The sequence below is a fragment of the Mercenaria mercenaria genome, chromosome 10, assembly GCF_021730395.1.
Source record: "Mercenaria mercenaria strain notata chromosome 10, MADL_Memer_1, whole genome shotgun sequence".
Taxonomy (NCBI): domain Eukaryota; kingdom Metazoa; phylum Mollusca; class Bivalvia; order Venerida; family Veneridae; genus Mercenaria; species Mercenaria mercenaria.
In genome coordinates, this window is record NC_069370.1 from 58,457,284 (window position 1) to 58,475,326 (window position 18,043).

The window sequence follows — 18,043 nt, forward strand, 5'->3', positions numbered from 1 at the left end:
GGTTTTCCATGTTCAGGCCCCTGTGACCTTGACCTTTAATGGAGTGACCCCAAAATCGATAGGGGTCATCTACTTTGCATGTACAATCATCCTATGAAGTTTCAACATTCTGGGTCAAGTGGTTCTCTAGTTATTGATCGGAAATGGTTTTCAATGTTCAGGCCCCTGTGACCTTGACCTTTGACGGAGTGACCCCAAAATCAATAGGGGTCAACTACTCTTCATGACCAATCATCCTATAAAGTTTCAACATTCTGGGTCAAGTGGTTCTCTAGTTATTGATCGGAAATGGTTTTCAATGTTCAGGCTCCTGTGAACTTGACCTTTGACGGAGTGACCTCAATAACAATAGGGGTCGTCTACTCCAGCAGCCCTACAACCCTATGAAGTTTGGAGGTTCTAGGTCAAATGGTTCTCCAGTTATTGCTCGGAAATGAAGTGTGACGTACGGACGGACGGACAGACGGACAGGGCAAAAACAATATGTCTCCTGGGGGAGACAGATGAAGTTTCAACATTCTGGGTCAAGTGGTTCTCAAGTTATTGATCGGAACTGGTTATCAATGTTCAGGCCTCTGTGACCTTGACCTTTAATGGAGTGACCCCAAAAATAATAGGGGTCGTTCACTCTGCATGAACAATCATCCTATGAAGTTTCAACATTCTGGGTCGAGAGATTCTCAAGTTATTGATTGGAAATGGTTTTCCATGTTCAGGCCCCTGTGGCCTTGACCTTTAACAGAGTGACCCTAAAATCGTTAGGGGTCATCTACTCTGCATGACCAATCATCCTATAAAGTTTCATCATTCCGGGTCAAGTGGTTCTCAAGTTACTGACCGGAAATGGTTTTCAATGTTCAGGCCCCTGTGACCTTGACCTTTCACAGAGTGACCCCAAAATCGTTAGGGGTCATCTACTCTGCATGACCAATCACCCTATTAAGTTTCAACATTCTGGGTCAAGTGGTTCTCAAGTTACTGACCGGAATTGGTTTTCAATGTTCAGGCCCCTGTGACCTTGACCTTTAATGGAGTGACCCCAAAATCGATAGGGGTCATCTACTTTGCATGTACAATCATCCTATGAAGTTTCAACATTCTGGGTCAAGTGGTTCTCTAGTTATTGATCGGAATTGGTTTTCCATGTTCAGGCCCCTGTGACCTTGACCTTTGATGGAGTGACCCCAAAATCAATAGGGGTCATCTACTCTTCATGACCAATCATCCTATAAAGTTTCAACATTCTGGGTCAAGTGGTTCTCTAGTTATTGATCGGAAATGGTTTTCAATGTTCAGGCCCCTGTGACCTTGACCTTTGACGGAGTGACCCCAAAATCAATAGGGGTCATCTACTCTTCATGACCAATCATCCTATAAAGTTTCAACATTCTGGGTCAAGTGGTTCTCTAGTTATTGATCGGAAATGGTTTTCAATGTTCAGGCCCCTGTGACCTTGACCTTTGACGGAGTGACCCCAATAACAATAGGGGTCGTCTACTCCAGCAGCCCTACAACCCTATGAAGTTTGGAGGTTCTAGGTCAAATGGTTCTCCAGTTATTGCTCGGAAATGAAGTGTGACGTACGGACGGACGGACAGACGGACGGACGGACAGGGCAAAAACAATATGTCTCCTGGGGGAGACAGATGAAGTTTCAACATTCTGGGTCAAGTGGTTCTCAAGTTATTGATCGGAACTGGTTATCAATGTTCAGGCCTCTGTGACCTTGACCTTTAATGGAGTGACCCCAAAAATAATAGGGGTCGTTCACTCTGCATGAACAATCATCCTATGAAGTTTCAACATTCTGGGTCGAGAGATTCTCAAGTTATTGATTGGAAATGGTTTTCCATGTTCAGGCCCCTGTGGCCTTGACCTTTAACAGAGTGACCCTAAAATCGTTAGGGGTCATCTACTCTGCATGACCAATCATCCTATGAAGTTTCATCATTCCGGGTCAAGTGGTTCTCAAGTTACTGACCGGAAATGGTTTTCAATGTTCAGGCCCCTGTGACCTTGACCTTTCACAGAGTGACTCCAAAATCGTTAGGGGTCATCTACTCTGCATGACCAATCACCCTATTAAGTTTCAACATTCCTGGTCAAGTGGTTCTCAAGTTACTGACCGGAATTGGTTTTCAATGTTCAGGCCCCTGTGACCTTGACCTTTAATGGAGTGACCCCAAAATCGATAGGGGTCATCTACTTTGCATGTACAATCATCCTATGAAGTTTCAACATTCTGGGTCAAGTGGTTCTCTAGTTATTGATCGGAATTTGTTTTCCATGTTCAGGCCCCTGTGACCTTGACCTTTGATGGAGTGACCCCAAAATCAATAGAGGTCATCTACTCTTCATGACCAATCACCCTATGAAGTTTCAACATTCTGGGTCAAGTGGTTCTCTAGTTATTGATCGGAAATGGTTTTCAATGTTCAGGCCCCTGTGACCTTGACCTTTGACGGAGTGACCCCAAAATCAATAGGGGTCATCTACTCTTAATGACCAATCATCCTATAAAGTTTCAACATTCTGGGTCAAGTGGTTCTCTAGTTATTGATCGGAAATGGTTTTCAATGTTCAGGCCCCTGTGACCTTGACCTTTGACGGAGTGACCCCAATAACAATAGGGGTCGTCTACTCCAGCAGCCCTACAACCCTATGAAGTTTGGAGGTTCTAGGTCAAATGGTTCTCCAGTTATTGCTCGGAAATGAAGTGTGACGTACGGACGGACGGACAGACGGACGGACAGGGCAAAAACAATATGTCTCCTGGGGGAGACAGATGAAGTTTCAACATTCTGGGTCAAGTGGTTCTCAAGTTATTGATCGGAACTGGTTATCAATGTTCAGGCCTCTGTGACCTTGACCTTTAATGGAGTGACCCCAAAAATAATAGGGGTCGTTCACTCTGCATGAACAATCATCCTATGAAGTTTCAACATTCTGGGTCGAGAGATTCTCAAGTTATTGATTGGAAATGGTTTTCCATGTTCAGGCCCCTGTGGCCTTGACCTTTAACAGAGTGACCCTAAAATCGTTAGGGGTCATCTACTCTGCATGACCAATCATCCTATGAAGTTTCATCATTCCGGGTCAAGTGGTTCTCAAGTTACTGACCGGAAATGGTTTTCAATGTTCAGGCCCCTGTGACCTTGACCTTTCACAGAGTGACTCCAAAATCGTTAGGGGTCATCTACTCTGCATGACCAATCACCCTATTAAGTTTCAACATTCCGGGTCAAGTGGTTCTCAAGTTACTGACCGGAATTGGTTTTCAATGTTCAGGCCCCTGTGACCTTGACCTTTAATGGAGTGACCCCAAAATCGATAGGGGTCATCTACTTTGCATGTACAATCATCCTATGAAGTTTCAACATTCTGGGTCAAGTGGTTCTCTAGTTATTGATCGGAATTTGTTTTCCATGTTCAGGCCCCTGTGACCTTGACCTTTGATTGACCCCAAAATCAATAGGGGTCATCTACTCTTCATGACCAATCATCCTATAAAGTTTCAACATTCTGGGTCAAGTGGTTCTCTAGTTATGATCGGAAATGGTTTTCAATGTTCAGGCCCCTGTGACCTTGACCTTTGACGGAGTGACCCCAATAAAAATAGGGGTCGTCTACTCCAGCAGCCCTACAACCCTATGAAGTTTGGAGGTTCTAGGTCAAATGGTTCTCCAGTTATTGCTCGGAAATGAAGTGTGACGTACGGACGGACGGACAGACGGACGGACGGACAGGGCAAAAACAATATGTCTCCGGGGAGACAGATGAAGTTTCAACTCGGTCAAGTGGTTCTCAATATTGTCGGAACGTTATCAAGTTCAGCCTCTGGACCTGACCTTTAATGAGTACCCAAAATAATAGGGTCGTTCACTCGCATGAACAATCTCCTATGAAGTTTCAACATTTGGTCGAGAATTCTCATTATTGTGAAATGGTTTCCATGTTCAGGCCCCTGGCCTTGCCTTTACAGAGTGACCCTAAAATCGTAGGGGTCATCACTCTCATGACCATCTCTTATGAAGTTCATCTCCGGTCAAGTGGTTCTCAGTTACTGACCGAAATGGTTCATGTTCAGGCCCTGTGACCTTGACCTTTCACAGAGTGACCCCAAAACGTTAGGGTCATCTATCTGCATGACATCATCTATTAGTTCAACATTCGGTCAAGTGTTCAAGTTACTGACGGAAATGTTTTCAATGTCAGCCCGTGACTGACCTTGATGGAGTGACCCAAAATCATAGGTCATTACTCTCATGACCATCATCCTATGAAGTTCAACATCGGTCAAGTGTTCTTAGTTTTGACGAAATGGTTTTCAGTTCAGGCCCCTGTGACCTTGACCTTTGACGGAGTGACCCCAATCAAGGTCATCTATCTTCATGCCATCATCATAAAGTTCAACTTTGGTCAGTGGTCTCTAGTTATGATCGGAAATGGTTCATGTTCAGCCTGTGACCTTGACCTTTGACGGAGTGCCACAATAACATGGGTCGTCTACTCAGCAGCCTCAACCCTAGAGTTTGGGTTTAGTCAAATGGTTCTCCAGTTATGCTCGAAAGAAGTGTGACTACGGACGGACACAGCAAAAACATAGCTCCTGGGGAGACAGATGAAGTTCAACATTCGGTCAAGTGGTTCTCAATATTGACGGAATGTATCAAGTCAGGCTTGTGACCTGACCTTTAATGGTGACCCCAAAAATATAGGGTCGTCACTCGCATGAACAATCTCGATGAATTTCAACATTCGGTCGAGAGATTCTCAGTTGATTGAAAGGTTTCCTGGTCAGGCCCTGGGCCTTGAACTTTAACAGAGTGACCCAATTAAATCGTTAGGGGTCATCTACCTCTGCTGACCAATCATCTTATGAAGTTTCATCATTCCGGGTCAAGTGGTTCTCAAGTACTGACCGGAAAGGTTTTCAAATGTTCAGGCCCCTGTGACCTTGACCTTTCACAGAGTGACCCCAAAATCGTTAGGGGTCATCTACTCTGCATGACAATCACCCTATTAAGTTTCAACATTCTGGTCAAGTGGTTCTAAGTTACTGACCGGAAATGGTTTTCAATGTTGGCCCGTAACTGACCTTTGATGGAGGACCCCAAAATCAATAGGGTCACCTCTTCAGGACCAATCATCCTATGAAGTTTCAACATTCTGGTCATAGGTTCATCAGTTATTGATCGGAATTGGTTTCCATGTTCAGGCCCCCTGTGACCTTGACCTTTGATGGAGTGACCCCAAAATCAATAGGGGTCATCTACTCTTCATGACCAATCATCCTATAAGTTTCAACATTGGGTCAAGTGGTTCTCTAGTTATTGATCGGAAATGGTTTTCAATGTTCAGGCCCCTGTGACCTTGACCTTTGACGGAGTGACCCCAAAATCAATAGGGGTCATCTACTCTTCATGACCAATCATCCTATAAAGTTTCAACATTCTGGGTCAAGTGGTTCTCTAGTTATTGATCGGAAATGGTTTTCAATGTTCAGGCCCCTGTGACCTTGACCTTTGACGGAGTGACCCCAATAACAATAGGGGTCGTCTACTCCAGCAGCCCTACAACCCTATGAAGTTTGGAGGTTCTAGGTCAAATGGTTCTCCAGTTATTGCTCGGAAATGAAGTGTGACGTACGGACGGACGGAAGGACGGACGGACGGACAGTGCAAAAACAATATGTCTCCTGGGGGAGACATAATTACAAAACACACTGAAATATGTGAAAACAATTCCTGAATCATGGAATTTATTATAGTATTACATCATTAATGTGAGTGAAATGAATTCTGTTTGTTTTGAGTTTAGTATATACATGCCCTAGTACTCCAGTTCTGTAATGGGAGGTAATTAACTTAATCAGTATTACTGGATACTGTACCAGCACTTTCCTGTTCTCTGCAGGTGATTACAAACCTATCCGCATGAATCACAGGTTGGAGAACAAATGATTTCAGACATAATGTCTTCTATCAAACTATCATGGACAACACACTAGTGATGTTTTGTTAATCACAGTGTTGACAAGTCATAAATAAACTGGCCAGGACATGACTGACAGTCAACAAAATTTTTCATCGTTGTTGTTGACAAATTCTGATGTCCTTATAATAACCCCAAAGTAAGCTTAATCTAGTAACACTGCCTCCCCTAACTAAAAGAGTGCATGTAAAGGATTTCTAGTTAGACAGAATTATGACAATTGACAATACCAAATTTAAAAGTACATCAAAAAAAGAAGCTCTTTCTTCATATTTTGACCTGAATGGCTGGATTTGATTTTTGTCAAGAATAATCAAACAACCAGGCATTTTTTTTGTACTTATTAATCAACATAGCAATTTGTCTGATTCTCAACTACAAGATATGTCTTGGGGGTCAAACTAATGACCCCATGATCCATAAATATCCCTACTGAAATACACAGGCAGGTTTAATGAGAGAGTGAAAGTTTAAACATAACTGTAGAACAAAACAATGACAAGAGGACCATGATGGTCCTGAATCACTCACCTCTTCCCACATGACCCAGTTTTGAGTATGAAATCGTTTTTTCTATTATTTGACATAGTGACCTAGTTTTTAAGCTCATGTGACCCAGTTTTGAACTTGACCTAGATATTATCAAGATAAAAATTCTGACCAATTTTCATGAAGATCCATTGAAAAATATGGTCTCTAGAGAGGTCACAAGGTTTTTCTATTATCTGACCTATTGACCTAGTTTTCGAAGGTACGTGACCCTGTTTTGAACTTTACCTAGATATCATCAAAGTGAACATTCTCACTAATTTTCGTGAAGATCTCATGAAAAATATGGCCTCTAGAGAGGTCACAAGGTTTTTCTATTTTTATACCTACTGGCCTAGTTTTTGACCGCACTTGACCCAGTTTCGAAACTGACCTAGATATCATCAAGGTGAACATTCAGATCAATTTTCATGAAGATTCATTGAAAAATATGGCCTCTAGAGAGGTCAAAAGATTTTAATAATTTTAGACCTACTGACTTAGTTTTTGACCGCAGTTGACCCAGTTTCAAACTTGACCTAGATATCATCAAGATGAACATTCAGACCAACTTTCATACAGATCCCATGAAAAGTGTGGCCTCTAGAGAGGTCACAAGGTTTTTTTATTATTTGACCTACTGACCTAGTTTTTTATGGCATGTGACCCAGTTTCAAATTTGACCTAGATATCATCAAGGTGAACATTCTGACCAATTTTTATGGAGATCTATTCACAAGTATGGCCTCTAGAGAAGTCACAAGGTTTTTCTATTTTTAGCCCTACTGACCTAGTTTTTGACCGCACATGACACTGTTTCGAATCTGACCTAGATATCATCAAGATGAACATTCAGACCAATTTTCATACAGATCCCATAAAAAATATGGCCTTTAGAGAGGTCACAAGGTTTTTCTATTATTTGACCTACTGACCTAGTTTTTGGAGGCACGTGACCCACTTTCGAACTTGACCTAGATATCATCAAGATGAACATTCAGACCAACTTTCATACAGATCCCATGAAAAATATGGCCTCTAGAGAGGTCACAAGGTTTTTTTATTATTTGACCTACTGACCTAGTTTTTGATAGCATGTGACCCACTTTCGAACTTGATCTAGATATCATCAAGATGAACATTCTGACCAATTTTCATGAAGATCTCATGAAATATATGGCCTCTAGAGAGGTCACAAGGTTTTTCTATTTTTAGATCTACTGACCTAGTTTTTGACCGCACGCGACCCAGTTTCGAACTTGGCCTAGATATCATCAAGATGAACATTCAGACCAATTTTCATACAGATCCCATGAAAAATATGGCCTTTAGAGAGGTCACAAAGTTTTTCTATTTATTTGACCTACTGACCTAGTTTTTGAAGGCATGTGACCCAGTTTCAAACTTGATCTAGATATCATCAAGGTGAACGTTCTGACCAATTTTCATGAAGATCTTGTGAAATATATGGCCTCTAGAGAGGTCACAAGGTTTTTCTATTTTTAGACCTACTGACCTAGTTTTTGATGGCACGTGACCCACTTTCGAACTTGACCTAGATATCATCAAGGTGAACATTCTGACCAATTTTCATGAAGATCTTGTGAAATATATGGCCTCTAGAGAGGTCACAAGGTTTTTCTATTTTTAGACCTACTGACCTAGTTTTTAATGGCACGTGACCCAGTTTCGAACTTGACCTAGATATCATCAAGATGAACATTCTGACCAACTTTCATAAAGATCCCATGAAAAATGTGACCTCTAGAGTGGTCACAAGCAAAAGTTTACGGACGCACGGACAACGGACACCACGCGATCACAAAAGCTCACCTTGTCACTTTGTGACAGGTGAGCTAAAAAGTGCAAAGAAACGTTTAATAACCAAAACTCTGTAAGCTGACAGCTGAACTCTTTTACTTTTTGTAGTCAACTTAAACACAAGGCATCTTCTGCAGTGACAGGCAAATGTTGAGGCATTTATTTGCAAATAAATTGAAAGGAAAATAAAAGTTTAGGTGGAATGATACCTCAGGACCTCTCTTAAAACTTCTACCCAAGTGTGTGTCTGGCTTCCGGCTACATCTCTAACATTTCTCTTGGAGCACTGCTTATAAATACAGAAAAGTGGTGGCATCTAATACTGTCTGTACAAACTCAGATACAGTAAGCATATTATATTTGAGAAAGAAAATGACAATGACACACACAGTACCTGTTCTTGGATTTCATCCAAAGGTTCGATAATTTTAGTTGTCTCATTATAGGAGAAGGCTGAATACTGATCATGCAGCAACACATGTTCCGTTAACACATTCAGCGTAATCTTCATACCACACACGCTACACGTGTAGATATCCAACATCGTGCTGTTCTCAAGAACTGACCTCAAAGCTGACATCTGTAACATACAAAATAATATACATCATTTAACAAACCTATAATAGCCAAGCATAGTATAAAATTCATGTGTACTGACTGCACCAAAGTTCCATTCAAAAGGCTTTAAATTTTATGCTAAAAATGAATCGAACGGCTGTCTGAATATATGTTATGCATAATGACATGGTTAGAAAAGCATTACTTTTAATAATGCTCATGAACTTATACAGTTTGATCCATAAAGGAAGGCCATCAAAAACGATGGATTCAATAAAACTTTCTACTGTGTTAAAAAGTAGTTGAACCTTAGCAAAAATTAGAGAAAACAATTATCGGAAATAGGATTTAACAAGAAATTAATATAGTTTTACTTTATGTTCATAACAAACAATGTGGCAGCCACATTTTAAACAAAGGCATTATGAGCCTTTAAAAAGAGGCTGAACTGGACATAAGTCACTTACATGATGACGACCATGACCTTTAGACCTTGGTCAAGATAAAGGTAAGCTTTCTTTAACATCACATATGATAAACAGACAACATGAACTTATTTCACCTCCTGGTACAACCCTTTAAATACTGAGTGCCAAGCAAGGGAGCTAGTACCATTTTTCATATCTTTGGTATGACACGCCAGGAATCGATTCCCGACCTCATACACTCAAAGTGGACACTATACCACTGAGCTATTGAGGCGGCCCCTAAAAACAGCCAAACAGAACCTTTGAACAAATATTAGAGAGGTCCGCACAAGGATACTAAAAATCAAGTTTGGAGAAGACCCATCAAGTTGTTCTGGAGAAGAAATCATTTAAAATTTTTTCCTATGTTTGTCTCAAATTAGAAAGAAGACCGTACAAAGATGCTATGTTTTGTCTTGATCCATCAAGCATTCCTGGTTCGTGAGAAGAACTAGTTTATAGTTGTTTTTTTTTTTAGTTCTTGAAGCTACTAAAAGCAATAATCATTGTTAGTGACATTCACAAAATAATTCTCTATCTTTACTGGATTTTACACAACCACCAGATTTTCCGAGAAAATCAATGTTTTATGTCAGTGATGCCTGGTAAAGGCCATTTTCATGCCAGATATAAGCTTTTATTGATGCTTGATTTTTAAGAGGAATGTCTGCAGATTCTTGCTGCTGGGTAAAACAAAAGTGAATGTAGGTACATGTATTTCCTGATGTCTGCCTTCGCAATATTATCATTTTTATCACTTGTCATGGGTTTTGTTTGCTTCAATGCCTTATAAACTTTAAAGACAGATCTTCAAGACTGTGAGGGGTAGTCTCACAACAAGGGATGTTAGTCAAATGTCCCCTAATCAAACAACCCCAATTTGGTCAAAACAACCCCCCCATTTCTTGGTCAAAACACCTCCCTTAAAAAATTACAAGAGGGTCATGATGACCCTATATATCGCTAACCCATTAATCTTGGCCTTGAAATCATCAAGATAAACATTCTGACCAAGTTTCATGAAGATAGAAGATAGGGTCATAAATATGACCTCTAGAGTGATAACAAGCTACAGTCGATTTATGTGCTCTTTGGAAAATGTTAAAATAGTATATTATTTTCTCACTGTATAGTATTATTATAAATTTGATAAAACTGACTATACATATTTAAAATGTTTTATCTTTTATAAATGCTTAAAAAAATTCATATTCGTATCATTAAATCTGAAGCAGATGTGGATTGTAATGAGTAAAAGATAATCCTTTGAAATTCTCAAATGTTCACAAAAAATAATGGGGTTATGAACTTATGACTATGACACCTGGTACTAGTAGTATACATAGCCTTAATATATAAATATACAGCTCAATAAATGCACAGCTATGTATATTTTAAAGCTGACTAGCTCCTAGACTATGATATATCTTTTTTACATTTTTATGATTCAATGTAGTGAATTGAGCCAGTCTATATCCTATGATCAAGATCAATTTTAACAGGATCTATCCTCTAAGAATATCTCTAGAATAGACTGGTTTTTGACTCTTCAAAATTGAATTACACAAAAATTGAAAAAATATAGAAATATCTTTCTAAGGCGTAAAAAAATTGTTTGTTTTCGGTATCCTGACCAACCCTAAATTTTTGGCCCAATTAACCCTAAATGTTTTTATGGCCTTGGAGATTTTTTTTCTTCAACTTTTTAACAAAAAGTTGCAAAACTGCACTTTTTATGCTTTAAACATGGTCAGTGATGTTAGAAATCAACTTATTGATGCTTGAAAGCCATAAACCCCTTATATGTATTTTTAGACACAAAAATAATTTCTGAAAAGTCCCACTTAATAAAAAAGAATTAAAAAACCCCCAAAATTTACCGACCTACCTAATTTTTTTCATGTTACCGGAAACAAACAATTTTTTTTTACGCCTAATCAGTCGAGCAGCTTGTCTAAGTTTGAAGATGTAAATTAAATTAATTAAGGTACCGGTATTAATAAAATTGATTTTAGGATTTTTATAATTTAAATTTTAATGTATACAGATTAAAAAAGTAGAATTTAAAAAATATAAAAACATAGTAGGAGGTGTTTTATAAAGAGGACTTTTGACCAAACTCCTAACTACATGGGGGATGTTTTGACAAAAAAATTTAAAATGTGGGGGTTCGGGGAGCGTGTTTTGACTAGTGGGTGTTTTGACTCGATACCCGCAACAAGTGAACAGCTGGAAATACTGCTGAAAACAGGATATATTGTTATTTTTACAGAAAACAGTAGCAGAACGTTGCCTTATTTCCATAATGCCGTAACTTACTTTTTGATAGTTTTGGGAAACAACGTTTTAAGAGGCCACAAATTCACCATCTAACAGATGTCATAGAGATGTACCTAACGGCACTAAAATCTCAATTTTGCCAAAAATGGACTTATATGGCACTCTGGAATTAAGGCGACGGGAAGGATTAATGCTTTCCAACCATAAAATAAGCCATCATGATAAGCCGAATGACTCAATAAGTAACAGTAAATATTCCTTCTTTAACATTTAAAATGATTAATCATTTGACTTGTTTGTTCTCAATGTCATTTATCTCACAGGAGTCTGAAATTCTATCAATAAGACCCCAGAAATCTTTGTTTGTTTGTTTGCTTTGCGTTTTTCAACAGTATTTCAGTCATGTAATGGCGGGCAGTTAACCTAACCAGTGTTCCTGGATTCTGGTACCAGTACAAACCTGTTCTCTGCAAGTAACTGCCAACTTCCCCACATGAATCAAGAGGTGGAGGACTAATGATTCCAGACACAATGTCATTTATCAAAATAGTCACGGAGAACATACGCCCCGCCAGAGGATTGAACTCATGACCCCGCGATCTGTAAACCAACTCTCTTACCTACTGAGCTAAGCGGGCAGGCCCCAGAAATCTATCATAAATCTATCTTAAAAAATACTCCCTATATATGTTTATTATATATACCTTGTATACCAATTACCGGGATATACATATTACCGCGAATGTCCTGTTTTGACACTTATAACATGAAAAATGCTTCACATTTTTTCTCTCATTTTTTTGCTCAATGTGCTTAGATTTTTCGAAAAACTATTTTTGAAAATTGGAGTGTCTTTCTTTTTATTTCACACTGATCCCAGAAATTAATGAATTTAGCTACGGTAAGTGACCGGTCATTATGGTCAATCTTTGCAATTTTTCTCCGCTAATTTTCAATGAAGTTGCTTATTTCTGCCATATCTGTTTCATATTTAGTTTGACCCATTGTAAAATAGAAATGCTTTCTTTGTCTTAGATCAATTTAACAACTTCTTTAGATTGAAATTTGAAATTCACGGTAATAGGTATGTGCCAGAAAATGCTAAAATTCCCCACCTCTGTTCTTTGAACGACAAAAGTGGAACGTTTACCTGGTGTTTTGACGATTTTTTTGCCAAAAGTCTAAAGCTAAAATATAAATTAATTAAACAAAATAAAATTTATCCTTTCATACAATCATTTTGTTATAAATAGAGTCCACTGAATATAAGACTCATGGTAATTGGTATACCCAGTATATTATATAGAGGGTACTTTTTTTAAAAGATAGATTTCTGGGGTCTTATTGATAGAATTTCAGACTCATGCATTTATCTCGATTGAATCTTAGTGAGAGCACATGTACTTTAGCGGTCCCTACAATAATAGTTTAACAAGAGCACCGCCTTGCGGGTGCTGACGCTCATCTGATTTTTTCTGTATAATAGAAATATTGTCCTACCCATGATTTTCTAAGTCTAAAAAGGGCCATCATTCTTGCAAAAAGCAGGATAGAGTTATGTTTCTTGATGTACAGTGTCCACTTATGATTGTGAAAAACTGTTGCAAGTTTTAAAGCAATAGCTTTGATAGTTTATGAGAAAAGTTGCCTTAAACATAATACTCAACCAAGAAAATGATTTTCTAAGTCCAAAAGGGGCAATAATTATTGCAAAAAGCAGGATGGAGTTATGTTGCTTGCTGTACAGGGTCAGCTTATGATGGTGAACAAGTGTTGCAAGTTTCAAAGCAATAGCTTTGATAGTTTAAGAGAAAAAGTTGACTTAAACATAAAACTTAACCAAGAAATCTGATTTTCTAAGTCCAAAAGGGGCAATAATTCTTGCAAAAAGCAAGATGGAGTTATGTTTCTTGATGTACAGGGTCTGCTTATGATGGTGAACAAGTATTACAAGTTTCAAAGCAATAGCTTTGATAGTTTAGGAGAAAAGTTGACCTAAACATAAAACTTAACCAAGAAATCTGATATTTTCTAAGTACAAAAGGGGCCATAAATCTTGCAAAAAGCAAGATGGAGTTATGTTTCTTGCTATACAGGGTCAGCTTATGATGGTGAACAAGTCTTCCAAGTTTCAAAGCAATAGCTTTGATAGTTTAGGAGAAAAGCTGACCTAAACATAAAACTTAACCAGGCAACGCCGACGCAGACGCCGACGCCGACAACCGCTCAAGTGATGACAATAACTCATCATTTTTTTTCAAAAAATCAGATGAGCTAAAAATGTCTTAAAAAGTAAAAGTTATAAGGGGTAACTTTATTTTTAGATGAATATGTTTGGGGGCCCCACATCCCCGCTTTGACAAACACCCCCAACTTGATGCGCATTGTAAACTTCCAAGGACCACTAAAGTGCATTCTACCCCTTCAGTAAGTCCAAAAAATTTGACGCATTCTAGGAAATTGAGTTATTTTTCTTATGGGTAATAGCTCCACTCGCATCAAACACTCGAAAGACCAAAATAGTAGAGGAAATTTCCGATGAAATTTTCATCGCTGCTGACGCTTTACATGCTATAGGTTTAAATGCAGATTATGTCACGAATTGGCCATAAACTTAAATAAAACTTACATGTATCAATTACTTGAATTAGGGGATTCAATTCTAAGCTAAGTAAAGAAGTGAAAACATCAATTGAAAAAGCCCATCGTGACTACTACGTCAATATCTTGAACACCAGTGTCAATAAAAATCCTAAGAAATTTTATTCATATATAAAACAGAAAAAATCTGGGCAAAGTAACATTTCTGTTTTGAAGTCAAATGGAAATATTCTCAGTGAACCTGCAGCTAAAGCCAGTGCTCTAAATGAACAGTACACGTCAGTATTCACTAGAGAATCTGATGGCAAACTACCAAAGATAGATGGTCCACCAACTCTGCCAATGCCAGATATAGACTTTACTACCCCTGGCATTGAGAAACTACTTCTCAACCTTAACCCATCGAAGGCTGCGGGCCCTGATTTTCTTCCAACTCGAATCCTTAAGTTGGTGGCAAAGGAAGTTGCTCCAATACTCTCCTTTATTTTCCAGCAATCCTACGACACTGGACAAGTACCTACTGATTGGCAAAATGCAAACGTCACAGCAGTTTATAAAAAGGGTGACACGACCAACCCTGCTAATTATCGCCCTGTTTCATTGACATATGTAAGACCATGGAGAATATCATCTTGGAAGTGGCTATTCCTAAGGTCCCGTAAGAATAGCCTCACAGGCTATTCCTACGGCTCTCCCGTAAGAGTAGTGAAATAGCCCACAGGTGGCTATTCCTACGGCTCTAAAGACAGTTTTGTATGTCCATCTTGAACTGCATTGTACGGAATTAATTTAAATGGTATATTTTCGAACAAACTGTTTACCTTTTAGTATCACATCGAGAGAGAACTTTGCATGTCAATTTTCAAGAAAAAATAGTTATATATAAGGTGGTTTTGAAACGAAAAACGTATACGGGGGTTGATTTCGCCAGATTCTACTGTATACGCAGACATTTTAAATGACAGGCAAAATCAAGATATAAAATTTAAAGTGATGATTTTTTAAAGAATCTTTATTCACGAAAAACGTTTGAGGGTGTTGATTTGGACAGAATTTATATGCGAAGAAATCTCAAGTAAAAGGCAAAATCAAGACATAAAAATGATAAAATCTAAAGTGTTGAATACTTTTTAAAATCCTTTTAAGCTTTTATTAAGTATATACAGGCCTCCTAGCAGGCCTGAACAAAAATAAAGGTTTTTATAAAGGCTCCAATCTATGGAAATAAAGGCCTTTTAGGGTAAAATATTAAAAAATAAAGAGTAAATAAAGGCTATTTTTGTTGGAATTCTCGTTGAAAACACATAATATATATAGGTATTTACTACATGTATGTGGTCTGGTGAACACAACAGCATTCTGAAAATCTCAAGATGAAAGATACACAAGCAGTATCCTGATAACAACACTTAAAAGGGGGGAAGAAATACAGTAGTATAACCATTACTTGCTTTAAACTGGCACGGCAAGCAGTCTGAACAACAAGAGCTGTAGGAGGACAGCAACGCTCGACTATTTAACAGCCTTGTCGCTTGAATGAATAAGAAAGTCGAAAAAGGGGCATAATTTAGTAAAAAAGTAAAATAGGGTTATGGAACCTGCATAGTGCTTATCAGCTCATGACAGTGGACAAGTGTGTGAAGTTTCAATCCATTCCCATTAGTGGGTACTGAGATACCAGCTTACATATAAGAATTTAACCCAAAACTCCTAAGTTTAACAAGAGATCACAGAGTGATCTTGGCGCCCACCAATGTGCCATTTTTGAGTGTTCCAAATTTCAAAACTTACTGACTAGCTCAAGGTCAAATTTCATTTCCGTACACAACACAAATCTATGCAAGTGGTCCAAATTTGAAGGCTGTAGCTTGAGAAATGTAAAAGTAGGTCACTAGGTCAAAATCAAGGTCAAATTTTACTTTGGAATACAAACTATGCATGTGGTCCAAATTTGAAGCCTGTATCTTCAAAAATGTGAAAGTAGGTTACTAGGTCAATGTAAAGGTCAAAGTTTGTTTCGGTACACAAAACTATGCATGTGGTCCAAACTGAAGGCTGTAGCTTGAGAAATGTAAAGTAGGTCACTAGGTCAAAATCAAGGTCAAATTTTATTTCGAATACAAAACTATGCATGTGGTCCAAATTTGAAGCCTGTACCTTAAAAATGTGAAAGTAGGTCACTAGGTCAATGTAAAGGTCAAAGGTCATTTCAGTACACAAAACTATGCAAGTGGTCCAAATTTGAAGGCTGTAGCTTGAGAAATGTAAAAGTAGGTCACTAGGTCAAAATCAAGGTCAAATTTTATTTCAGAATACAGAACTATGCATGTGGTCCAAATTTGAAGCCTGTACCTTCAAAAATGTGAAAGTAGGTCACTAGGTCAATGTCAAGGTCAAAGTTTTTTTCGGTACACAAAACTATGCATGTAGTCCAAATTTGAAGGCTGTAGCTTGAGAAATGTGAAAGTAGGTCACTAGGTCAAAATCAATGTCAAATTTCATTTTGAAACAGGAAACTATGCATATGGTCCAAATTTGATGCCTGTACCTTCAAAATGTGAAAGTAGGTCACTAGGTCAAAATAAAGGTCAAAGTTTTTTCCAGTGCACAAAATTATGCATGTGGTCCAAATTTGAAGGCTGTAGCTACAGAAATGTGAAAGTAGGTCACTAGGTCAAAATCAAGGTCAACTCATGTCAAGGTTCATCTTGCCACTCAAAAATATACATGTGGTCCAAGTTTGAATGTTGTAGTTACTGTCAAGAACATTTTAAAAGCTTTTCCCTATATAAGTCTGTATGAACCATGTGACCCCCGGGGCGGGGCCATATTTAACCCTAGGAGGATAATTTCAACAAACTTGGTAGAGAACCACTAGATGATGCTACATTACAAGTATCAAAGCCCTAGGCTTTGTGGTTTTGACAAGAAGATTTTCAAAGTTTTTCCCTATATAAGTCTATGTAAACCATATGACCCCAGGGCGGGGCCATATTTGACCTTTGGGGTATAATTTGAACAATCTTAGTTGAAGACCACTAGATGATGTCACATACAAAATATCAAAGCCCTAGGCCCTGTGGTTTTGGACAAGAGGTTATTCAAAGTTTTTCCCTATATAAGTCTATATAAACCATGTGACCCCCAGGGCGGGGCCATATTTGACCCCAGAAAAATAATTTGAATCATCTTGGTAGAGGACCACTAGATGATGCTTCATACCAAATATCAAAGCCCTACGCTCTGTGGTTTTGGACAAGAAGGTTTTCAAAGTTTTTCCCTATATAAATCTATATAAATTATAGAAATAAACAAAGGGCCATAACTCACTCATAAATTGTTGAACCAGTCTGTTTTTCAGGGGGACACAACTAGGGTACCAATACATCATTCTGACACAGTTTGGTCAAAATCCCTCCAGTAGTTTCTGAGGAGATGCGATAACGAGAAATTGTTAACGGACGGACGGATGGACGGACTGACGGACGGACGGACGGACGGACGGAATGACGGACGGACGGACCACGGACGCAGAGTGATTTTAATAGCCCACCATCATCATGATGGTGGGCTAATAAAAAGGGGCATACTTTTGTAAATTGCAAAGATGAGTTATTGACCCTTTGCACTGCATGTCATATCATGACAGTGATCAAGTGTGTGAAGTTTCAATCCTTTCCCATTAGTGGATACTGAGATACCAGCTTACATACAAAACCTTAACCAAAAAATTCTAAGTCGAAAAAGGGGCATAATTTTGTAAAAAAGCAAAATAGAGTTATGGAACCTGCTTT

General features: G+C 38.5%; 1 protein-coding gene across 1 annotated transcript in view; it reads right to left on the reverse strand.

Moving 5' to 3' along the window:
* Positions 1 to 18,043, reverse strand: part of LOC123561435 (zinc finger and BTB domain-containing protein 11-like) — a 29,374-nt gene that overhangs the window by 8,177 nt on the left and 3,154 nt on the right. Inside the window, exon 2 of the mRNA XM_045353801.2 lies at positions 8,738 to 8,923. Coding sequence (XP_045209736.2) covers positions 8,738 to 8,923 — 186 coding nt within the window. The remainder of the gene's footprint in view (positions 1 to 8,737; positions 8,924 to 18,043) is intronic.